Source organism: Perca flavescens, chromosome 21 (assembly GCF_004354835.1).
Source record: "Perca flavescens isolate YP-PL-M2 chromosome 21, PFLA_1.0, whole genome shotgun sequence".
NCBI classification, from domain to species: domain Eukaryota; kingdom Metazoa; phylum Chordata; class Actinopteri; order Perciformes; family Percidae; genus Perca; species Perca flavescens.
The window spans coordinates 17,104,920-17,130,439 of NC_041351.1; the positions used below are offsets into that span (position 1 = coordinate 17,104,920).

Here is a 25,520-nt window from a genome sequence, read left to right on the forward strand (position 1 = left end):
GGCTAAACAAAAGCAGTATAGTCAATATAAATTCAAGTCCCGAAAAAGGTTGTAATTTTGAACTGTAAAGTTAATCTACACCAGAACTATATGCAGTGTCTTCTTTACATGATATATTGTTTGATTATTCATTGCCTTTTTGCTTTCATATTCCATTGCGCCAGTTTCTCTTTTGTGTTCCTTTTTGCTCTGTGAACTTCATTACCCAGAAGCGCCAGGGAAAGCAACGCAACCACGTCATGAGCGTCGTGCTGTCGTTGGCAACGGCGGAGGCTGGAGCGGGAAGGATATTTGCAACTGTAAAAAGCGCTTGTTGTCAAATCAACTTTTGTTGACTCGGTAACGTTACATGGCTGACCTGGAAAAGCCCTCGCATCTCATCATGATGTGAAACGGCATGTTATCGTTTTGGTCTGTGGGAAACGGAGAAGGAGCCGGGTCATTTAGCTGTCTGTTTGCTAGCTAACATCTCTAAATGTACACTAACATTATCTGCTCGAGTTTTAACAAGCAAGACTGAGATATCAACAGGTGGATTTCCCATTTGCGATATTCGCTAGAAATGGCCTCCAAAGGTAAAGTTTTTAATTAAAGTCTTTGGGTATAAATACATAAAATGACACAACAACAACAACAACAAAGACTGAGATAGAAGCCATATTTTGAAACGACAGTTAATGCTGTTCACAGTCACTGAACACTGTTTTGACTTTGCAGGTTGGCAGCATCCTTACGTCAACATATTCAAACACATCAGAGTTGAAGACTGGAAAAGGTCGGCAAAAGAGGGGGATGTGTCAACATACACGGTAACTTTGCTACACACTAACGTTATACTTGTGATTTTTACTTGACCCCCCCAACTATCTTTCGAATATCACAACAAGCTGTAGGCTTGAAAGGTGGTTTTGTTTCAGTTTGTAGGTTTGCTTGAATTCCATGTCAGCTAGTGACCACTCAGCAAAACGTCCATAAAAAACTTTTCAAAACAATCCTGCCACATAATCCTCTTATCTGCTATAACCTTAGTTATAGTATGGTTTAATCAACAGCTTTTGTCTTACACCTCGCCAAACCTTTCAAGCCTATCCAAGTGATTGATTTGATTATGTGTTTATTTTTTGATTATGTGTGTGATTATTCTTATCACTTTTAACAATAAGTATTTCCACCAAAGTTAGTTTACTTTATGTCCACTTTCCTTGAAATCCCCTAGGACAAGAGACTGAAATGTTCCGTGTTCAGGATCAGGGGTCCTGTTCCTGCCAACAGCTACATCCTGGTACCCAAAAACAGCAACCAGTCTCTGGGGCTGACAGGTCGCTACTTCTATCTTCTCTTCAGGCCCACCCCTGGCAAATACTTTGTAGTTCACCTGGATGTTTCTGTGGAGGTATCTGACCTGTTTTCGTTTAATGATCCGGTATGCGTGCAGTTTAGTGTCCCAAATTCCACTATGACCACGCCAAGACCTGCCCTACGAAGCAGCTCGATTGGTTGTGGTAAGGCATTTGACCTTGAGTGGTTAAGGTTAGGATAGGGATTGGTCAGGTGATAGGACCTTAATAAATGGGGTAATGTTACGGGGAATTTGGGACACTAAACTGCATGTATACCTAATGATCCTGACTAAGTATGTGTGATGAAATCAAGTGTATTGATATATCTATGCTATCGAAACGATCTATTATTTAACAAGTCATGGGACTGGAGTTTATTTTGAAATCCATATGAAAACTAATCCACAGCTGCCTTATTAACCTTCTTTGTAATCCTTTGACATTTCAAAGCATGCCTTTTTAATGCGTTGGCATTTCAATGTTATTAAAATTTTGAAGTGGGTACATGATCTCACGCTAAATACCATCCAATTATGTACTCTTTGCACTTTTTGGGGTTCTTTGTTCTAATTTATGTAGCTAAATCCAACTGGTTTAGCTCAGAATCAGGTACTTTAAAGCATGTCACACTCTGTATCGTGTGATCAGCTCAGACAGTGGAAGATATTATGTACTGTAGATGTAGGCATTATAGAACAACCAATTAAAAGAAAACTCCAGTAATTTACTTAGTTGTACATTATTCAAACCATATCTTCTATAAATGTTACTATGGTGTATGTCATTGATTGCAATTGCAACAAAAAAAAGGAAGACATTTTCTTTCCCCCTCTCTCTGTGTGCTGTAATGTGTAGGAGGGCCTGGTGGTCCGTATCTCTTTTTCCAACATGTTCAAAGAGTTCAAGTCCACAGCTACCTGGCTTCAGTTTCCTTTCCTGTGTGGCGCTGCAAAGGATTCAGTCTATGAAAGCACGGCCAAATCCGCAAGACATGGTAAATTACATGCACACACATGCAATCCTACTTATGTAGACTAGGGGGACTTGAAGATTTAATGAGATGTGTGCTGCTAGAAGTAGTCAGATAGTAAGCCAGAAGAAATTATCTGGAAGTGTAGAGAATGATGATAAGCTATACAAATATTTTTATTTCTATCCATCCATTTTCTTTTTGTCACATGAAATCATACATGGTACAATTTCAGTGAAATGTAATCCCATCAGCTTCTTTAAAATTGTGCGGGATTCATCATAAAGCAGAATGTGGCCGTCACAGGTAAGAGTCACCCGGTTGAATGGCAATCGAAGCAGGCATGGAGGCCAGCTCACTGCCCGATGCCTGCACAATGGATGCCTAGCAGAGAAGGGGCAGTCGGTGCCCCATGTGATGTAGAGATGGAGGCGGGCACAGAGATGGTCTTGCTTGTCCACATAGTGGGAATCGTAGCCATACATCATAGCTGATGGCCATTTTCACCTTTTCCTCTGTGTTTACTCTGATGTTAACATTAGAGAGAGAGAGAGATGGCGCGTTCATGCGTTCATGCCACCTCTGAATAACAGGGACCGCCCCCGTGATTATGTTGTTTTTCCGACTGCCAACGTTCACATAGTCGGGATGCGTCTTCTTCTTCTTCCGTTATATTGGCGTTTGGCATAACAACTTGTTGCATGACTGCCACCAATGGTTGGCCGTAGCCTAGAGCATCAGGTGTGTGAAAACATGGAGGCCACAATAAAAAAAGATTTGCTGCTGTTTTCTTATGCGAGTATAGAAACAGCACATGGACAGGTGTTTGTTTGTGTTATCTGCAGGACAACGAATAGGAAAGGACACGGATAAGGTGTTGTTGTTTTTATACATGGGCCTATTTATGAATAATTTGAAACATGTTATGTCTGTGTATGTTTCTTGGCAGAGGTATTTGTCCACAATAGCTAGTAGACTAGCTAGTAGTGCCTAGTTATTGTGCATGTGCGACTCCCAACAAAGATGGAACAGAAGTGTGATGCCTCACTCCGTAGCTAAAACAGAGAGCTCAACACAAAGGGTGGAAAGAGGAGCTGCAGCAATGTGCAGTACAACAAAAATTGTGTTTTTTGAAAATGAAACCACATAAACCTATTCTGGTACAACCTCTAAATACAATTATGAACCTGAAAATGAGCATAATAGGAGCACTTTAAAGTTAAAATTGAACATGTTGCATGTCCAAATTGGACCAAATTCGATACGGCACGTCCTTGGGTCCCCAGCAATACACTGCCCAGTATGAAGTAGGTCGGATGAACGGTTCTCAACATATGCAAGGACACACAAACGGACAAACCTTACCGCTCTTCAATTATAGTAGTAGGATAGTATATGAGCCATGGTTCGTATGCATTTGTTTTAAAAGTATTGTATCTATCTCTATAATCTTGCATGTCTATGTGGTCCAGGTTTGGTGGGTCCAGCTCCCACTTTGGTTCGTTGGACCTGTCTGATGCTGGATCTGCAGTACACACTCTCTGTCTACCTCCACCGCTGCTACAGTCAACTAAAGAGCATTAAGCTTTGTGCCAACATGGCGGTGAAAAACATGTTTACCAGCGACCTGCTGCTAGATCCAGGTGAGACTCAGAAGACATATTACTGTATATAGGCACGCTTCATCTCAATATGTGAATATCACTGGTGGTTTTCTACGAGTTTGGGTTAATGTCATGTGAATAGTAAGAGAAATGCCAATATAGTAATATAGAGAGGTTGTCAGCAGTGCTTTTCAGTTAAAACTATGGCTTCATTATTAAAGCATCAAAGAACCCTGTCAACCTTTAAACCACTCAATTCAAAACTTCCTTAGTCAAATACATTGAATACTGAGAATATTTTGAGAGCACTTCAAATCCTTTTTGGAGGAAAAATATTTTCTTCACATACCTATTATCCCGTATCACACTGCATTCTCAGATGTCTGAATAAACTACATAGTGTCCTCTTAGTATTTATTTATGACATCTTTACTTGTCTCATCTACTTGTGCAATTATCTCTTTCAACAGGAGTTTCCTTCAGTGAAGCCAAGCTGATGGGTCTGGCTTCTTCTCAGGGAACAGGTCCTATACCCAGAGACATGTCATATCCTGTGCCCAAGGGAGGCTCCTGGCATGATCTCTATGATTATATCAGGTACGGTAACCTCACCAGGGAACAAAATGTGCATCACTGAAATTGTGTAGCAAAATCTACCCTGAACTACTTTTTTTTTCATTTCTGGGGCCATATTGTTTGGAAGTGTTTTGTTGTTTTTATCCCCAGTCGGGTAACTAGTGAAACACTAACAGCATGATTAATGATTGTATCAGTTTTTTTTTTAGGCCTTTAGTTGTATAGGACAGTTTAGACTTGAAAGGGGAGGGGGGGGAAGACATGCAGCAAAGGGCCGCAGGTCAGAGTAGAACCCGCGGCCGCTGCATCAAGGAGTAAACCTCTATATATGGGCGCCTGCTCTACCAGGTGAGCTACCCAGGCTCCCGTATCAGTGCACCTTTAATAGAGATAATAATAATAATAATAATAATAATAATAATAATAATAATAATAATAATACAGAGACACTACAAGTAGTTGCGTATGACAGATTTATTTCCTCAAAACACCAGTTGTATAAAATAAGATCTACAGTCTATATTGTTATTAATTTAAGAAAACTACACTTTTGTCACAGTGTACTGCTATGTAGTCCCTCATCTTGTCCTACCCCAACAGGTTTCCCTCAGAGGGAACAAAGTTACCCTTTGACTCCATTCAAAAAGGCAATCCCAGGCCCGAGTCTAGTAAGTACAGTAATTATTTTTTATGTCCATGCCATACTCTTATTATGCCATACTCCAATTTTTACTTTGCTCTGCACCAAAACAAATTAACCATGTATAATTTCTTCCCTTCTGCTCTTACTTGTTAAAATAGTTTTCATTATTTGTTCATCCAAATCAATAAGAGCCATTGGAACTTTCAGAGAAATCACTATTACCAGACAAAATACGTGGGATCAGAGCTGGTATGTAGATGACTGACTTTCATATTCCTTTCTTTTCCCAGGTTGTGTCTCTAACCAAAGAAGCCCGATTAGACAGGAACCTCGCTGTGTCAACCTCAGCAAACCAGTTCAGGACCGTGTGTCCCTGATCCAGCAGATCACCACTCAAAAATCAGTAATACTGAAGTGCATTCAAATCGAGTCTCTTTGATTCCAAACTGTGTAAACATAGCAGATAGTTGAGCTTAAGCCTTTATATTGTACAGTTTTCTAGGAAGATTTTTCTTTTCTTATTCAGTTCTCTCCTTCTGTCTCCTCAGCTCCCAAGGAATCAAACCCCTGTGGTGACCAATATACCAGAGCTAGTTGTAGTTTCCACTTACCAGAATGATGACTGGCTTTGCCGTAATGATGACCATCATCAGCAGGAGTCAACATGCTCCAGCTCACAGCAGTTTACACCTAGGTCTCTCTGGGATGCCAGTGACGGGGGAGTACATGTGCACGTTCATCCTGAGGACGGCTTCAGCAAACACGGGGAGGAAAGTGAAGAAGAGGTGAAGCTCCATATTGACTAGATTGTACATTTAGCTAAACTTAAAAGCACAAGAAAACACATTATATACCACATACTGTACCTCTCTCTTTTTGTACATCATGTTCACTACAATGCATGTCCTTTTGACTCCATGATGCCTTTGTACAGTTTTGTGGCAGCATTGGAAACACTGTTGATCTTGTTATATTCCCACTCCAGTATATTTGCACTCCAGTTCCACATCCTTTCCATCTATCATCGTCCAAAGAAACCAGACAGCAGGTAAAAGATGAGGACAGTAAAGAGTGAAATGAAAGCAGCTGCGGTGACATCATTGGTTTGAGAGCTCATTACAAATCTTTGCCTTTTACTTTTTCTTCTCTCCTTGTTAGAAGCTGCTCCCAGACCCGATTCTCAGACTCAATCGAATCATCGGCTTTGGAGGAGCCACAACCAAATGTGTATGGTCATTGTGATTTTGAAGGTCACAAATATAATACATTAAATCAAAGACTGATGGAGGTTTAACAGCTGTACTTTGCTACACTGTAGGCCCTGTGGAGCAAATCGGGTGATGCAGTGGTGTATCCGTGTCACGCCATTATCGTCTCTATGAAGATATCGTCTAACCAGCAGAGATTCTTCATCGGCCACACTGATAAGGTAAATTAGCTAGAATTGTGGTAGTGGTAGAATGGCACAGCTGATTCTGGCAGCATCCTAAATAAGGTGCTTTGGTGATTCGCCTAAATCCTGGCCTTCTAATGCAGTTGGATTTTTTGAAGAGAGAGGATTTTCCAGTGTGTTCATTACAGAAATTGAATTTTTGTAACATCTGTCCATGTGTTTTCACTGTAGGTGTCTGCACTGGCTTTTAATGGCAACACAACACTGCTGGCCTCAGCACAAACTGGCAACCACAGTGTAGTTCGAGTGTGGAACTACCACAAAGGAAACTGTCTGGCCACGTTTAGGATTCATGCCCATTCATTATCATCTCTTAGGTAACCAACTGCTTATACACATGCACTCATGCACACACAGCTATTTTAAGATTAAAATAAACCTTTATATTATACATTAAACAATGAGGTCTAAGCTTATGTTGAACACTGCTCACTCACACTAATTTTGTCTTTTTTTATTCTCTCTTTTTTTTTTTCCAAGCTTCTCATACGGTGGAGGTATTCTCTGTGGAGTGGGTAAAGACAGCCACAGTAAAACAGTAAGTGTCACAAATGTTCCCACATAAAAAATCAAGGGCTTAGATTTATAATCTGTGTATAAAGTAGTGGTATGCGATGCTGTAAATTATTATTATTACAATTAGCTGCAATCAGAATCTGTAAAGAGAGCCATGGGTATCATTAGATCCAGATGAAAAAATGCTAAGCAACCCCTTGTGTCATTTCTTAGGCTGATACAGTTCAATACAACATGCTTTAAATTGCTCCCTTTATTTTACTTTATGACTCAGCAAAGCTGCGAGCTGACTGTCTGTGTTTGTCGTCCTAATTCAACCTTTCATAGATGGTGGTGGTGTGGAACACTATGAACGTTAGTAAAGCTGGAGAGGTGACCATCTTAGCCAAAGCACACACAGATGTGGACATCCACACCATGAAGGTTGCCTTCTTTGATGATACAAGGTACCCTACCATCTCTGTGTTTGTATTTTTGGTTGTGTTTTAGATTTATATTTTTTTATTTTTTAAGTCAACAGCGCATGTTTGCATATTTCGGAATTTTTTTTGCATATGTATGTCCATCCATCTGTTGACCTGAAAAGAGTAATTGTTGATGACTCTGGTGCATCTGCTCTGTTTTGTCTAATTATGTTGACAGCCAATGATCTACACCTCCATGTATACAGTATCATGTCTTGTTAGAGGTCTGCAACAAATATAGGATATTCATTATTATTATTTCCCCACACATTCCTTATGGAATGAGGAGTTCTGCAGAGTTCTGTTTATCCTGCAGATGTGTCATGACAGATTCCCATCCTCTCTCACACTTCCTGTGTCGGGTGCTCTTAGTGCAGGAAGGTGAAGAGGTTTTAGCTGCAGGAGCAGGAAAGAAATAGGCCTTGTGCTGACTTGTCTGTAAATTATAACTCTTGAGAGCATTGGTTAATCTGTGAGTGTGCTGGTTCAGGATGGTGTCATGTGGCCGCGACAATATTCGCCTGTGGCGAGTGAGGAATGGGACGCTGCGCTCCTGTCCAGTCAACCTGGAGGACTACCACTCACTGGACTTCACCGATGTGGCCTTTGAGGAGGGAAACTCTTCCAACCAGCATCTTGATGATCGAACACTGTGAGTAACCAAACCAGTCACTGAAACCATCCACGTTTACATAGCATTAGAAGAAGTATGAATTTAAACCAAATCCACTGAAAACATGAATATTAAAAGATTTCTATTTTCCCTCTCTGACTGTCTTTCCACAGATTTGCCAGCAGTCGGAGCGGCTTTATCTTTGAGATCGACTACAGCAGAGTTGTTATTAGAAATGTCAGGAGGCTGTTGCCTGCACAGCAGCAGCATGCAAATCACAGGGAGAAATGGACTTTTAACACAGGTGTGTTGTTTAGTAGTTGGGTAGAGGGGGGCTATATTAAAGAGCCTTGAGGACATAATTTTTTGTCTGTCTGTCTGTGTCTCCCAGGTCCAAGCATTGCCATCAACAGCATCAGTGTGTCCTCATCATTTTGTGCCACGGGCTCTGAAGATGGCTTCCTGCGGCTCTGGCCCCTTGATTTTTCTGCCGTCTTCCTGGAGGCTGGTAGGCACATAATATTGACCTGCAGCAAACTAACAGTTCACTCCCACTCCACAGAGAGTGATGTAATCTTTAGTTCATGTATGTCTAGATCGTCATTTTCTAGTATGCAGGGGGGAGGGTTATTCAGGTTGTTGATTGGCAGTGCCAATTAACTCAGTTTAAAAAACAGAAAACTGGAAGTTGGGAGTTTCACACCATGTTTAAATTTTCATCATGTATCACAATTAACAGAGTAAGCCCAGTTATATCACACATTGCTTGCCGGCATGCGATTATCACTGGTTGAGTGACTCACAGGAACAGCTGTAGCATGATCATTATCAACACATTAAAATCGTTCACCTCTGCAGAGGGCAGCAATATTATACATCTTGAAACATGAAAACTGTAAACACACTTTATGTTTAAACAATAACTTTTAATGTCTGTCTGAGAGTTACTGAAGTGGAACCACAGTATTGGATTCAGCAAATATGGATTATTTGCTTTTGGCCATCATCACATTTGCGTACTGACATTCATGTCAATGAATATGAGATGTGTATGTGCAGCCTCACACAGACCAAACAATCTATTTGGAGAATAACTCAGACACATGCCATTGTTTTCCAGAGCATGAGGGACCTGTGAGCCTGGTGTCAGTCTCATCAGACAGCCTTCAGGTCCTGGCAGCCACCTCTACCGGTAACCTGGGTTTCCTTGATGTGAGCAGCAGAGGTTACAACACACTGATGAGGTCACATACAGACACTGTGCTCGGCTTCAGTGTGGATGGCATCCGTCGCCATCTTACAACAGCCTCTTCAGATGGCTCAGTGCGCATTTGGAATATGGATTCCTTGCATCAGGTTAGTAAATACCACATTAATGTGTTTTCCAGATTTTTTTGTTTTGCCTCTTTATAGTAATCAGATCCTACTATTTGAATGCCTTTCAATTTGTTGAACCTGACAGGTTTATGGTATGTGTACACAATCTCACTTAAAAAAAAAAAAATTGACATTGGCATTCAATGTGGCTTTTTGTCAGTTGTTCTTTCTCTGTTGAAGCAAAGACATGCAAGGCTCTGCTTTTGTTCCCTGTTATACTGTTTTGTGCTTTAGAAAAAGGAAAATAGTTGTTAAGGTAATTTGCTTTGGCAAAACTATATATATAGTAGAAATACTATACACTCCCGAGTCCTGACTCCCAAGTGGCAAACTAAACCACAAAGCAAAATATTGGGAGTAACTTATTTAAATAACTTTGAGTAACAGAAAAGTTTTCTTTCTACAGATTTGAAGGCGCTCCACTAATGATATCTTTTTAAAGATAGATATAGAAATTGACACTGCCTTTGTTATCATTTGTTTACCATTGGCTTATTTACTGTTTAACTAAATGTTGGTTGTCTCCTGTGCTTAGTTGTATGATTTTGTGTCAGAGGACAGCCCCTGTTCAGTGGCCTTCCATCCCAGCGAGCAGGTCTTCTCTTGTGGCTTCAGCTCCGGCATCGTCAGAGTCTTTAACATCTCCAGTGCCAAGCTGCTGGCTGAACACAAGTACGTCTAAACTAACATGGAAGCTCCAGCGACTGCAGTTCTTTATTTTGGATACCAAAAGCTTGCATGATCCCAATTACTATATGCTATTGTATGATATGTCAAGGAGTATAAAATTACTGGGAAATACTGCTAGATACAATTCTTCCCAGCTCAGCAATGTCTCAGCTGCAGGCCAGCTGTTAGAGGCACAGTATACTGATTATGATGATGTGACATGTTGCTACACATACAGTATAGGCCAAAAGTTTGGACACACCTTCTCATTCAATGCGTTTCTTTATTTTCATGACTATTTACATTGTAGATTCTCACTGAAGGCATCAAAACTATGAATGAACACATATGGAATTATGTACTTAACAAAAAAGTGTGAAATAACTGAAAACATATCTTATATTTTAGATTCTTCAAAGTAGCCACCCTTTGCTTTTTTTGATAACTCTGCAAACCCTTGGTGTTCTCTCAATGAGCTTCATGAGGTAGTCACCTGAAATGGTTTTCACTTCACAGGTGTGCTTTGTTAGAGTTAATTAGTGGAATGTTTTCCCTTATTAATAAAAAAAACAAAGGGTGGCTACTTTGAAGAATCTAAAATATAAGACATGTTTTCAGTTATTTTACACTTTCTTGTTAAGTACATACTTCCATATGTGTTCATTCATAGTTTTGATGCCTTCAGTGAGAATCTACAATGTAATTAGTCATGAAAATAAAAAGGAAACACACTGAATGAGAAGGGGTGTCCAAACGTTTGGCCTGGTTTGTATACAAGGTTCAAAATACACTAGTCTGTAAAGTAACTGCCTGGAATAGTAAACCTACTTTAGCACTTATGGTAAAGTCACACATTTACAATTGAATAAAGATAACACATGCAGCTTTGACTGCACTTTCAAATGAAAAATATCTGCATGTTTGTTTGTATTAACATATACGTGTATATATATATATAAATATTATAGGCAGCACAGAGGTGAAGTGGTGGGTCTTGTCTTCTCTCCGGATGGGGAGTTCATGTACAGTGCTGACTCTCAGGGCTCTGTGGCACTTTACAACGCCTCTGAGGAAGACCACAATGTCATCAGAGTTGTGTGTATGTATACACACACACACTAGCCAATGCACAAACACAACTCAAGTTCATTCCAGTACACCGTATGTTAAATGCAGAAATGTGAACTTATAACAATAATAACACTATGAGATTATGCATACACTTTCTCATATGTTGGGTATTAGCCATTGATGTAGTGAATTACTCAGTAGCGAGCAATAGTGTATCAGGTAGCCACGTTCAACATTGTTTGATAATCTCTGTACCTGTTTGGCCAGGTAATGTGGTTGCCCGAGGCACTGAGCGCGCTCCCGACGCTCTCGCAGTGAGCAGTGACAGCCGCTGTCTGGCTTTTATCGGTCCATCTGAGTACATTGTCACCATCGCTGACTCACAGTCTCTGGATGAGGTAAATTGTACACTTACCTTTCAGCGCCATGCCAATTTTCGCATTGCTCATGTAAATTAAGATCAGATTTCATGTAACCTTTATGAAGGAGTAGTGAGGCATCATCACCCTTTCCCCAAAACTATATACCATACAGAAGATGTACCCAAGATAATATTCACATTTAATATATTAATCAAATCACCTGAGCTGTGGAGGTCATGTTGTTCTTATGTCTTACTCAATGTTCTTGTGTCCACATTGACTCGTTCCATCTCTGTCTAGTTGCTCCATGTAGATGTGAGTATTTTGGACGTGCAAAGCCCCCGTCTTGATTCTGCACTGAGGGTCTGCTTCTCTCCGGCCTCCACTGAACACCTGTTGGTCGCCACATCTGCTAACAAGATCCTCTGGGTTAGCACCAAGACAGGCCGTCTGCTCCGAGAGGTAACACTGAGTTTTAACACAGTAGTAGAACATGTTAGGTACTAAAAATCAATAAATGACTTGTTGAGAGGGTCCAAGATGGAGCATTTATTTAAGACGTAGAAAGAAATGTCATTTGGGAAAGATTATATATATATACTGTTTGTCTCTACGCAATCATTTTATACATTTCTTTCAACCATATGGTGGAGTGCTTGTGTCTGACCGGACCTTTGTCCCCGTGACAGGTGTCTAAGGTGCACAAACACCAGTGCTCGTCCCTGGCTGTGAGTGAGGACAGTCGATTCCTGCTGACAGCAGGACACAATGCTGTGAAAGTGTGGGACTATAACATGCAGCTCGATATTAACTCACAGGTAGTCAAAAATGAAATAATTAGTATCTTTTAAAAATGAGTACTCTTGACTGGAATATATACCACCGATTCCCTTCAGATTTATATTTGATAAAGATTTAGTTTTTAATGTGAGTGCAATACGAAGTGCTGTGACACAGATTTGAACCTGTCAGTTGAAGCATACACGTTATAAAACATGTTGTGAAACAAGCAATAACAATATGAAGGCAACTAACAAACATTTTTATTAATGATTAATCTGCAGATTATTTTCTTGATTAATTTATTAATCGTTTGATCTACTCGCTATGTAAGAGATAAGAAAGATATATAAGAAAATAGTGAAAAATGGCCATCACAATTTCCCAAATTTGAAGTTGACACATACAAAATATGTAAATATAGTTTGCCATACAAACCGAACCAAACCACTATTCAGATACTCGGTTAACTATCATAGAAGTACACTTGGAGTATTAGTAGTTTATGTTGTGTCAGATGTTTATGTTGTGTCTAGTTCTGAAATGTTGCCTGCAAATAAACGTTGTATGTGTATGTATTTTTTGCAAGTTAGACAGTGTGCAGGTTTTCTTTTCTTTTTTTCAGCTTTTGACCTGTTTGTCTCCTTCTGGCCCACCTGTCTTACGTTACGTTACATGTGCAGTAGTACCTGAAACATGTGTTTCTCTGTACCAGATGTTCATAGGCCACAGTCAGCCTATCCGCCAGGTGAGCTTCACCCCGGACCAACTGGGCGTAGTCTCAGTGGGAGACGCCATATTCCTTTGGGACTTCCTGGCACATCCTGTTGACTCTTTGACTGATAGCCGGTAAAAATCCCTGTTGCATCTTTGAATCTCTATTATCTTGCCATGTGTGCGTTACACTTTGTAAGTTTTATTGTTAAAATGTCCGATACACTCTGTCCTCACTCACAGTTCACCTCTGAGAGTAAGCTACATCTCAGGCCCTAAATCAGGTAACTTCACTTAGAGTTGGCTACAATAATATAAGATGAACCTGACACAAATGTTCTTACTGATTACAAATACATTTTTGGACTTGTGTTTTCACGTAGCAGTTCAACCAGACGCTGAAGTGAGTGGAGTTCAGCTCTCCAGTGGGATGCCTCGACAGACAGCGCCCCTCCCCTCCTCACCGCCGCCACCTCTGGACATCAGCAGCCTTGACCAAGTCGACCAAGAGGGTGAGTTCTCTTCTAAATTTTAAAATGACCCACCGGCACATCCTATCTATTGTAAACCTTATAATTAGCTTTAAAAAACACACTAATGTCTTGCTCAATTCTGACCTCTCACTCTGTAAGTTGCACAGAATCAGGAAGATGTATTAAGACAAATCTGCCTTGGGGTTCATAACTTAACAATGACTTGATGAGTTCACATAGTTTCAGTAGCTAAAGAGTAGATTTTCACCTATTTAAAAAAAACTCCAAAACTTGAAATGTCATCAACAGATCTTTCTTTGTTTGCTTGTGTGCTTCTTAAATGTAATTTAGTTTATTTACATGCCAATGTAAATTGGCATGTGCATTGGCACCCCAGGGTTGTTATTGATTTTTTTCAAGATTGTTCAGGTGTTGCATCTCTTGCTCAAATGAAATGCCTCCAAATTATTTACATTGCCTTGTTGATTTCATTTGCACATATAAGGAGAATGCCTTGTGTATGGATTTACAACAGAAAACTCAGAATAAAATATGTGCGTAGCATTTGTATGCGTGAATATTAAAAAAGAAAAATGACCGGCTGTCAAATTGAAGTTGAAGATTGATTTTTGTCAGCTGTTACTGGCCAAGAGGCTCAATGAACATCAACATGCTGGAGTTAACTTAGTCAGACCAGGAGAAAATAAATGGACTAGTTGGGACTTGTTAATGACCAGGAGCCTTTATTTAAAACGGAGAGACACAATGATATTTAACACTTATTGAAATCACTGGTTTAATGACAAATATCTCAGCTCTCAGCCAAAAATGCCGATCTCCAAACTGTTTTTCAGTAGTTGCTTAGCAACACCAGGATTTATGCACAATGCATGTATCAAGAAAGAAAGAATTGGTTGCTAACGACCATAACAGAGGTGTTCAATGAATGTGTAGACTTGATAATCAGATTTATTGTCACCCATTTTCTTTCCTACAGTTTTGGGTTCCTTGTCGATTTGTGATGAGACCCTGACCATCCCAGCCACTACAATCCCAGCCACTGGTTCATGTCCTTCCTCTGACCCCAGACCAGCTGTCTCCTTCCTCAAAGTCACAGAGCTGGTCAATACATCTCCCCTGAATACAAGCCACATGAACACTGGTAGGTGCCCCACTGCATAGTTCTACATTAACAGTGAACACTGACTTTCTCTTGTTTTATTTCTTCATAATGGCAGAATTGAGCCTTCTCTATTTTTTATTCTATTTTGTCATTTAGTTGATTTGAAAGGAAAGACTCCAGTGCGTCCTGATTGTTACAGGCACTTTATCCCACGTTTCAAGACTTCCACTCTTGATCAGGTGAAAAGCATTTCATAGATTATAATGGTAGACTTTAGTCACTGGGTGTATTAGTTTGTTTGCTATCCTGTCTGTTCTCTCTGATCCAGGCCGCTGTGGCTCCCCAACCAGGAGAAGAGGGCATAAAGCTGAAAGCAGTGATTGGCTACAATGGCAATGGGCGTGGCAACATGGTGTGGAGCCCTGACCAAGGTGATTATAATATACTGGAATTATAAACTGTGTGGAATATTGTTTGGGAACACTTACAGTATAACATATTGGCTGTCAAATCCAAGTGGTTAGTTGCTATGAGCAGTGAGGTATCCATGTTATTTATAAAGTGTGCACAAAGTTATAAAATGAGGTAATGCAATGAATGGCAGACAATGCTATGAGGTCTTGACTTGAATTCATGCATATATTAGATTTTTTTTCCAACAGCTTGTTGTTGGTGTTTACTCTCATTCTTAATAAGGTTAAGATATGAACTATAGCTTGAACATTAAACAAATACAATTAGACTACAGCTACACACTGTACTGACTGAAGCTAGACTGAATAGGACAAACTAAACTTAAATGGAAATAGAAATTAAATTAAATGCACACAATGCTTTTCCTCTCATGTCCATTGTTAAAAAAAGAAAAAAAACAGGCACTGGTTATTGTTTTACCCTATCCAGTAATTTCATTTTGTCGCAGGTCTGATGGCATACTCGTGTGGCTGTGTGGTGGTGGTGGAGTACCTTCATACAGGAAGTCAGCGGCACTTGCAGGGCCACAGCGAAGAGATCTCTTGTCTTGCTGTCACAAATGATGCACAGGTACTTTTCATAGCGCTAGACTTCACAGTTGTATAACAGTCATTTGAGCATTGATGGGTACAGTAATGTAACAAAGCGCTCATGTCACCGTCTACTGGGGTCTTTTGGGTCCTACTGCAGTTAGTGTGGGTAGAACTGGTGATGGAGCATGAGTCAGCAGTGTGTTGAGGGGGTTGACAAACTACTGCTTTGAGTTTTCTAGGAAAAGAAAACTAAGAGCATCTTGACATCACATTCTTCCTTTCTTTTACTGCTAAAAATGTAGTCTCAAGTTTGTCATTTTTATTACTCTAAAAGCTGTTGTGTGCTAAATGCACTCGGAAAGCCAGTGTCTGTAATCTCAGCCAAAGACTGTAACTCAGAGAAAAATACCCAGTCCCAACTTTTTTAGGTTGGCGAGGGGACTGTGTGTTTTTAAAAAGTCCAACAGAGTGGTAACTCTGGGGAAATGATCTAGAATGAAAATGATAATTTTTAGACAGGTATCACTCTGTTCAGCATGCACCAGTCTTTGTGTGTCCAAAGCACCAGTGATTTCATTTCATGTGATAGCTCCTTAAATCTTTCTTTGTGCCGCCCAAATTCCAAGAAAACGCATGTAATGCATATTGTGGACATTTGTTGTCAAGGTGAAGTATCACAGCAGATGTTGAGCACATTTTTTCCCATGTCCAAGGATCAAAATAGATTGAATGGGCCTCAGCTGGTTAGCTCAGCAGGGGAATAAATCAGGTACAGTATATCAGCTGGTTGGTTAGTCACTGCAGGGGATCGCTAATGGATTTGCCCTATTCGTTTGGCCAGGCAAGCAGCACAGAAGGAGACCAGCTGGGGGCATGTCTGACCAGGACATGTATTGACTTACACACATGATCTTACTGCTTGGTGGGTCAGTGCTGTGTGAGCTCTTTCTGTTTACCACTTGTCATGAGAGGTTGTCAGCACTCACCTCTTCTTTTAGAACAGAAGTTTGCTTCAAGTGAGGCTCTGAAAAGCAAAATTCAGGGTAAAGGGAGTTTTTTTTTGTAAAGTCTTCTTAAATGCCATTGAATCAGATGTCTGTGAATCCTGTCTAGGAAAAAAATTGACTCCACAATCTTGGGGACCAAGAAGTCCAGGATTAGGAAGCAGGTAGTCTATATCGATGACGTTTTATTTCGGGGATTATTCAGGTGCCGCCGGAAATTCCATCAGATGTCCCTCATTTCGGCCGGATGTCCGTCACCTTCACCTTCTTTCTTTGTGTCGACACTTTAAACTCAAACTATGGTTCAAGGACTATGGTTAACTGCTCCTCAGATCTCTGCAGGGTAAATGCAGACAGCTAGCTAGACTATCTGTCCAATGAGTTTTCAAACAACCTTTGAATTTACACGTTCCACCAAAACAAGTTCCTTCCCGAGGCTATTTTGCAGAGGCACCTTTGCTCCGTCCGGCGCTTAGCGCCATCAAAGACGATTGTGACTTGTTTTAAAGAAATGCCAATAAACCAGAGCACATTTTTCTCCCATCCCAAAATGCTCTGTGGACTAGCCAGACCCTCCCCCGCAGCGCTGTGGCGAAGGATCTGGCAATGCGAGACTAGGAAGCAGGCTACTTTCTCGTGGTCAATATGCGTCCTATTAGTCCTGTGTCTTGTGGATTCATAATCTGTGTTACTTTCTGTCCAGACAGTGGCATCAGCAGCTGGTGGCAACAATGGTAGCAGGAGCCTCATCTGCATTTGGGATGTCCAGAATGGAACTTGTCGAAATACCATCTCCTACCACAGGGGGGCGGTGCAGTGTCTCACTTTCTCCAGAGATGATCGTTTCTTTCTCTCTGCTGGTTTGTAAAATATGAATTAGATTGCATCCATCAGTCATGAAGGTTTAAACTTCAAATGTTTTTCACCACTTGACATAATTGATTTGAATACAGAAAATGCCTTAGCTATGGCCAAACAAGTGACTCTGCTGCTACTGACCACTGATTGTTGCCAACGCCCCGTAGGAGACTTCTCAGACCCAGAGGTGGCTCTGTGGAGCACTAAGACCTTCCAGCTGCTGTCCAGTGTACGTGTGTCAGGACCCATCCATGATGCAGCCTTCAGCCCCTCAGCAGCCAGCCAGCTGGCCTGTGTGGGCAGCCAAGGGGCTTACTTCTGCCTCATCAACACACATGGCTTGGATGTAGACCTCAAGGTATAAGACCACAGATTGGGTAAATATTTTAGTTGTATTTTATTTGGTACATAAGGATTGAACACTCCTTCACACTTGTAGGTCGAGACAGTGAAAGCACCAGCAGAGGTGGGAGATGTGGAGCTGACGGCTCTGTGCTACCACATGGACTCCTTTCTGTTCACCGCCACCAATCGTGGACATGTTTGCGTCTGGGACGTAAACACACAGCGCTGCTTCATGACCTGGGAAGCTGATGAGGGAGAGATTGGTACAAATGGGCCCTCTGTATAAATCTAATCATCTAATTTGGATAACAGTATTTTTTAACTAAATACCCTTAATGGTAATTACAGGAAGAAATAAAAAATAGCTTTTATTTTCTTCTAATTACTTGTATTTTATTAAGGAGATGTTTTTTATTTCACTTGGTAAAATTGCCTAAAGCATTGCTGTCATTTTGAGACATGGCTTGCATGTATTCTGGTCCTGGGTTTCCACACATTGTAATGGGATTGATATGGTTTTTTGGTGTAGGAGTGCTGCTGTGTCGAGGGAACCGTCTGTTGACAGGCAGCAACACCCGCTGGTTGCGACTGTGGGAGGTAGAAGCTGTACAGGGAGTGAAGCCTCAGGAAAAGGTCTGCAATGGGGAAGACAGGTCTGTAGCTCATTCTTTTCTTAGGATTCTTCCTCTGTCTTCTCTAGGCAGTAGCCTGTTTTCTTTCATTATTTCATGTGATGAATAAATACATGCCATTACTCAGAGGAACACAGTGGCACACTGGTGGTTGTTTTATTTCAGTTTCTATAAAATTCTGCATAAGGGCAATTGGAAAAACGGTATAGTATATTAATGATTTATGTAATGGGAGGATAACCTTCCATTGTACTCATCCACAACGGCCCTCTTAAGGTTGTCTCTAGATGATAATCAGATGTTTAAAATGTTAAAATATGAACATGTTATAGTGTTGGTATAGTAAATGTTAGCAGTAAAGTTAAAATATAGTGTGCTTAATGTGGAGTTTGTCAGTGGTTCTCTTAATCATTGGGCATGTTTATACAAATGTGTAATTATGCTTTAATGCAGTTTTATTGTGCTTTTTCACTTCTGATTCACTCGGAGACAGATTTTTATTCCTTGCAGGAAGCTCTCTGTCATGTATTTAAAAAATCACAATAACTGTCTACAACAAATTAGTGGAATTGTTTGTTAATGTGTATTGTGTGAAACAGACAGAGAGTGTTAATATGGTTCCATCTCATCCTCAGGTGGTTATGTCTAGATTTAATAATGGGCTCATTGTTTTTGGTCCGTCCTTCAGTGGGACCGTGGTGGTGTTGGAGCAGGAGATAATGCTGGATGGGACGACGGTCAGTGCAGCATTTGATAACACAATGGACATGGGCATCGTTGGCACCACAGCGGGAACCGTCTGGTACATCAACTGGCCAGACAACAGCAGCATCCGACTGATCAGTGGGCACAAGACCAAGGTACCAGTGGGAGCTGTGGGAAATGTAAAATGACCATATGCACATCTTGTGTCTCCAGCACAAGGGAACATAAAGCTCAAAACTGGGTGTTGTTTAGTCAGCATGGATTGATGGCATGGTCTGCCTGTGCCTGCCCATTGCATATCGCACCTCCAATCCGTAATTTCCAATTCATGTATTTGTTTTTTATTCATTTACCTGGCGAAGTGTTGGTGTTATTCAACTTTTATAATCATAATCTGATATTGTTTAATTTTCTGATTGGGGCAAGATGTTAAGCTTTACAAAAAAAAAAAAATATAATTCTGAATGCATCATGAGATTGTATCAGACGCACAAAAAAGGCCAGATAAGACGGATGAAAATGACCTGATGTAACTTCTGAGGGAGCTCTGTGCAAGGGTCATGCTGCTAATGTTGACATGGCGATCCAGGATTGACATTCATTCTCTGCATGTACTCCTCTGTGCTGTCCAGGTGAATGATGTGGTGTTTAACTCTGACGAGAGACATTTTGCCACCTGCAGCGAGGACGGCAGCGTGAGGGTGTGGTCAGCCCCCAGCAACGAACTGGTGGTGCAGTTCCAGGTGCTCAATCAGGTGAGGGAGCACACTTAAGAAATATTCAAAACGAATAGGTGGGTCAGGTCCAATACAAACTGAAGGACCTTGATGCTTTTCTTTTCTAATGGACAGCTTGATGGAACACCTGAGACTGTAAATTTGGTGGGGAAGTCAGAGAATATCAGGGAATTTTACAAATTACACAAATAGAATAAATTGTACAAGTTGCATACAGCATACATTGTTTAGCTAATACCCCCTCCTGTTTTTTTTTCTCTGTGGTTCAGGGCTGTGGCTGTGTGTGCTGGAGCCCTTCTTCCAGTAAGGAGAGCTCATGTGTGGCTGCAGGATACAGCGATGGGACCCTGAGGATCTTCCGTCTTTCTTCCTCAGAGATGGAGATGAAGCTGCATCCCCATCAAGTGGCTGTCACTGCCATCCAGTACTCTGCTAACGGTGAGAAAGGACAGCAGTGCCAAAACCCTGCCTCTTCTGCATTGACAATGATCATACTACTTACTTTTCAGGAGTTACATTATGATAAAATGTTGTAACTGTATTTTTTGGGCCTGCTCACTTTGGCCCAGTCTTCCTAGTCTCCACCTACTTCTTTTAGTGCTTGTTTCATGCCTTTGAACACCCTCCAGAGGAGAGCCCTAATCCAGCAGGCTACTGTAGTGAACTGAAGTGGTCAAACACTAATTGAACCATGAATAAATGTTGAACGGACAGGTCAGAGCACATTTGAGTAGTCAAGAGAAGAACTTCCCTTCCAATTCAAAGACCCATAATTGAGCCCATGGGCTGGCAGTCAGTTTCATGTTAATTAAAGATGCTACATTTATCCAGTTTAGCTCTGTAACTCTCTTTGGCCCCCAACAGGTCATGTGATCCTTTCAGCGGGGAAGAATGGTCTGGTAGCTGTCAGCAGCCCAGTGAATGGAGGGACGATGCGTGTCATCAGGGACCACAAAGGAGCGCCGATTACCACCATCCAGTGTGTGAATGAGCAGGTCAGCTCACTGAATTAAATCAAGGAATGGCAGCACAGTGTTTCACAGAAACAGGGCGAGAGGGTAGTATAGCCCCTAATGAGCAATGAGTCCTCCTGAGAGAGAACTGCTGAGGCATTTCTGCAACAACAACAACCATTATCAATCAAACACTTTGGACAGCCCTCTGAGTTACTTCCCCCTTGAGATCGATTCTCCATTAAGTTTGAAATTCCTTCTTAAATTGGTCTTGATTCCTGAATAGGTAAACAAAATGCACTTAATTTATCATATAATGTATGTTGGCAAAGAAAGTGGTACTTGGCTTCTCCAGTACAAATGCTCTTGACAGGTTTACTGCCTGCCTCTCATACCAAAAGAATTGTCAGACATTTCCTTTCATCAGCTCCCCGCAGCTTCAGCCACAAGGCCATGGAACTTATGTGATGCTATTTTAAAGGCAAGGGAAAAATTTCCCGGAGAAATTTCTTTTTTTGGTTCCTTTTACATTTTATGACATTTTTCATCAGAACGTGTCTAATCCTAATCCGTCTGATCCTCAGTGTAAGAATTTCGGACTGGACGGAAACGAGATGTGGTTGGCTGCCAGTTCTGACAGACGTGTCAGTGTGTGGGCTGCCGATTGGCTGAAGGACAAATGTGATCTCCTTGACTGGCTGACATTTCCTGCTCCGGCCTATTTTGGGGTACCGTCTGTATTTTAAGTAGTAGTACATGGTAATGACCAAATGTCACTCCAAATGTTGAGTGCTGCTGTATATTTCTTTTTAAGGTTCACAGATACTCTATCTCCTTTTTGTTAAGTACCGACAGATTGGCATACTTAAACTATAAGGCTGAAACTTAACTACTAACCATTTAGCCATATTATACTCAGGACTAAATCAAATGTTTCTAGTACTTTCACAGGATTGAGTTGGGGATGTCCAAATCAATGCGATAACGGGGTTAACCTAAATTCCTTGACGCGCGATTAATGCACGCGCGTTCTGTGATTTGGGCCTTGGCCTGCTCTGTAGTTTGGGAAATCAGGAACAGTTGGATAATGGGCCCTATTTTAACAATCTGAAACGCAAGTAGCTTTGTGGGCTGATCTCGGGCGCTGTTGCTATTATAACGGTGGGATAAATGAGTCTCGCGCCCGACGCAAATCTTAAATGGGTTGGTCTGAAGTAGCTAGGTGTGGTTTGGGTGTTACGTGAAAATAACCAATCAGAGCGTCATCTCACATTCCCTTTAAGAGCAGGCGCGCTTGTTCCATGGTGGATTGCTATTATGACGGCGGATTTGCCTGGCGCACGCCAGCGGGAGCTGTCCGATGTGGCAAAGTAATAAATGCCCGTCTTGGCGATGTTGCTGCTCCTCTAGGGCGCATCTCCTCAAGTCTGGAGAGGATTGCTGCCAGCCATTACATTTCATGTCATTTGGAATGACTTACAAAGCGACTTACAATTGCTATATATGTCAGAGGTCGCACGCCTCTGGAGCAACTAGGAGTTAAGCGTCTTGCTCAAGGACACACTGGTTGATGTATCGCAGTGGGAATCGAATCCGGGGCTATCACACCAAAGGCATGCGTCATAGCCACTGCGCCATCACCACCTCTGGAGCGTGGGCCTCCATACGCACCACCTGCACCTGTTGTGCGCCTCCCTCCTCCCCCCAATCCATCTCCGTCCACCCGCTCCACCAGGAGCACATCGCGCATTGCCACTCCAGGACCAGATCCCGCCGGAGTGTCCAATCCCACTGTAGTTCAACATCACGTCTCCTTAATTCCTCTAATATTTCCTCATTTATGTCATCAACACATCCATGATTCATGGAAATGTTGTGTAAAACACAACAAGCCACAAAGAATGCTGCGACTTTTTGATGACTGTACCGTAAAGTGCCTCCTGATCTATCCCAAACACCTGAAGTGCATTTTCAGTAATATTTTTCTTTGTAATTATGTATGGTTTGCAAAAATGGAACTGCTGCGTCCATCTAGATGAGAGAAGTGTGTGCGCGTTGTGCACAACACGCCACTGACTTTAGACCAGGTTTTTCCTGGTCAGTGGCAGAATTGTTTTCTGAAACTGCAAAATAGCACCAGGGAACATTTGCGCCGGAACACGTCTCCTCTTTTTGCTGAACCGCCCCGGGAGCGCAAATACATTCCCTAATTTACCGACGTGCGTCTGTGGAGGGAAAAGTCCGCTGTGCGTGAGGTGCAAAATAGTTTATAGGCTTGAGTCTGCCATATTATGCATTCAGCATATTATTTTTTTTAAAGATTTTTTCATTTTAGGCCTTTATTTTGATAGGACAGATGAAGACATGAAAGGGGAGAGAGAGGGGGAACACATGCAGCAAAGGGAAGCAGGTCGGAGCCGAACCCGCGACCGCTGCGTCGAGGAGCAAACCTCTATATATGTGCGTCCGCTCTACCAACTGAGCCAACCCGACACACAATTCAGCATATTTTTTAAGCAAACCTTTGAGATCATTCTGGAAAATGTTCTAGACAGTATTTGTCATTGTTTTGGATTGTTGCAATAATAATAAACATTTGCTTAAAGCAAGCATGTTTGCCTGCTCCCATGTTGATTAGAGCATTAAATACTATATATACTATAATACTATAATATTAAATAAAAATATCCCTTTTTAAAGTACATTTATAACCGATAAAGAATGTGTGATTAATTTGAGATTAATCGTAAATTAACTATGGAGAATCATGCCTTTTAATCACGATTAAATATTGTAATCGATTGACAGCCTTAAATTGATTTGAACATTTTGATTTGTGGTCTATGCTTAGGAAAAAGACTTTGCACTTTCTACTGAGCACGTTTGCACACAATATTTCCCTTCAGCCTATTTTATTCTAAATGTTGGTGTTATTTTAACATTTTTTGGCATATTGTTACAGCCTGTATTTGGAAATCTCTGCAAAAAAAATTAAGCTCGGTGGCCGGGGTTGGCTCAGTGGGCAGAGCAGGTGCACATATACTGTACATAGAGGTTTATGCCTCGACGTAGAGGTCCAGGGTTCGAATCCGACCTGTGACGATTTCCTGCATGTCTTCCCCCTCTCTCTCCCTTTTCTCACCTAGCTGTCCTATCCATTAAAGGAGGAAAAGCCCAAAAAATAATCTTAAAAAATTAAGCTCAGTCCATGTTTGACCTTTGCACATCTAATATTTTGTAAACCTTTTGTGCTATAGGATGACAGCCCACCTCCGAGTCTGGCTGCATTCTGCCCTGCAGACCCCAGCCTGGTGGTCTACACTGGCTATGGAGTAGAGAAAGAGCTGTCCTTCTACTGCCTGGCTAAAAAACAGGTACCATAGTTCTTCCTTCTTCACTCATCTACCACAGTGTTGAAATATTTCCTGTACAGGGCAGATGCTGCTGGCAGAATGTCCACAAATGTGTGTATAATCTCATACAATATCTCATACAATATCTCATTTTATTATACTACAGATAATAAAAAAGATTGCCCTGCCTGACTGGGCCACATGCTTGAGCCTCTCCTGTAAGAGTCAACTCATAGCAGTGGGATCAAAAGGTAAATTCAGATCTTTTCATGATGTATCTCCATATGGTTCCAGTAAAGAAATATGATTAATTTGTGTAATATAGTGTAGTGTAAGTTGGGAGCACAATTAATGTCTCACTATATGTCTAATCTCTTATCAGAGCGAGTGTTAAAGTTGATCAAGTCGACCAGCGGCAGATTCCAGGACTTCCTGCAGCACAGTGACTCACTGCAGACGTGTCGCTTCTCTCCCTCTGGGACTCTTCTTTTCACCGTAGCTTATAATGAGATCTTCCTGTGGGAGGTGCAGGGCCTCACATCTGTTTTTGAAATTCAAACCTTGTAGGTTTATTCCATTTTACACGTGACTAGTTCAAATTCTTTCTCCATGTAATGTTATTGTTCCATTTTTTTTTTTATCAGTTTTGAGGCAAATAGTAGTTTGTGGAGAAGTTTTGTGTAACATTTGCCACATTGGAGCTTTTTCCTTATGCATGTATGGTTTTAAAATACATTTTTATTGAAGGAATTGCTTTGCGTGTCCAGTCACTTCTAATGTTTGACTATTTATTTGAGTTTTTTTACTTTGAGTTAGAGTGTGTATGAATACTGATGAGTGATTTAAAGTTTCTGTCATGTCTACTGTTTTTTTCAGTGGTAGATAGAATCCGTTTGTGGGCTTCTGTAGGGTGGGATAGTGTTCAAATGAAAAGTAGCATGTAAAATAGCAATCTGTAATGTAAGATGACTTATAAAACGGAGAGACTGCTACAGCCAGAGATATTTTTATTTTTACTTGTCTTTCCACCAGAATGATTGAGGACAGGCAGCAGTACAACATTTTGCATTTAATTTAATACAAAACCAGCTGGAATTAGAAAAATAAGGTTGTGATGCAGGTAGACTAAATTGTGGTAAAGAGTGCAATTATTGAACATTACAGACATGTTTGATACT

The 25,520-nt window shown here is 41.1% G+C and overlaps 1 protein-coding gene across 2 annotated transcripts; it reads left to right on the forward strand.

The window, feature by feature from the left end:
* Window positions 1-223: 223 nt before the first annotated feature.
* Window positions 224-25,092, forward strand: wdr90 (WD repeat domain 90). 2 transcript variants are annotated; one of them, XM_028568355.1, is made up of 43 exons: window positions 224-575; window positions 718-809; window positions 1,217-1,393; window positions 2,196-2,334; window positions 3,783-3,953; window positions 4,385-4,511; window positions 5,091-5,158; window positions 5,424-5,536; window positions 5,682-5,918; window positions 6,119-6,181; window positions 6,292-6,360; window positions 6,452-6,562; window positions 6,758-6,903; window positions 7,067-7,124; window positions 7,430-7,548; window positions 8,057-8,218; window positions 8,353-8,483; window positions 8,571-8,687; window positions 9,300-9,535; window positions 10,092-10,228; window positions 11,194-11,324; window positions 11,564-11,694; window positions 11,959-12,120; window positions 12,348-12,476; window positions 13,154-13,287; window positions 13,396-13,436; window positions 13,536-13,664; window positions 14,623-14,787; window positions 14,905-14,987; window positions 15,077-15,179; window positions 15,671-15,792; window positions 17,463-17,619; window positions 17,785-17,975; window positions 18,057-18,225; window positions 18,492-18,615; window positions 19,283-19,454; window positions 19,932-20,054; window positions 20,306-20,474; window positions 20,901-21,031; window positions 21,574-21,717; window positions 24,247-24,363; window positions 24,509-24,593; window positions 24,725-25,092. In XM_028568355.1, exons 1-43 carry the CDS (start codon window positions 563-565, stop codon window positions 24,907-24,909), a joined length of 5,583 nt encoding a protein of 1,860 aa, XP_028424156.1. In that variant the 5' UTR covers window positions 224-562; the 3' UTR covers window positions 24,910-25,092. The 2 variants fall into 2 exon arrangements, with proteins under 2 accessions (XP_028424156.1, XP_028424157.1); XM_028568356.1 differs by having other exon boundaries at window positions 13,539-13,664.
* The last annotated feature ends 428 nt before the right edge of the window (window positions 25,093-25,520 follow it).

Bases quoted from the DNA above. Each gene is read 5' to 3' on its own strand.
- wdr90 (XM_028568355.1), top strand. The intron at 4,512-5,090 runs GTACGGTAACCT...CTACCCCAACAG, and splicing joins GATCTCTATGATTATATCAG to GTTTCCCTCAGAGGGAACAA. The intron at 24,594-24,724 runs GTAAATTCAGAT...ATCTCTTATCAG, and splicing joins CATAGCAGTGGGATCAAAAG to AGCGAGTGTTAAAGTTGATC.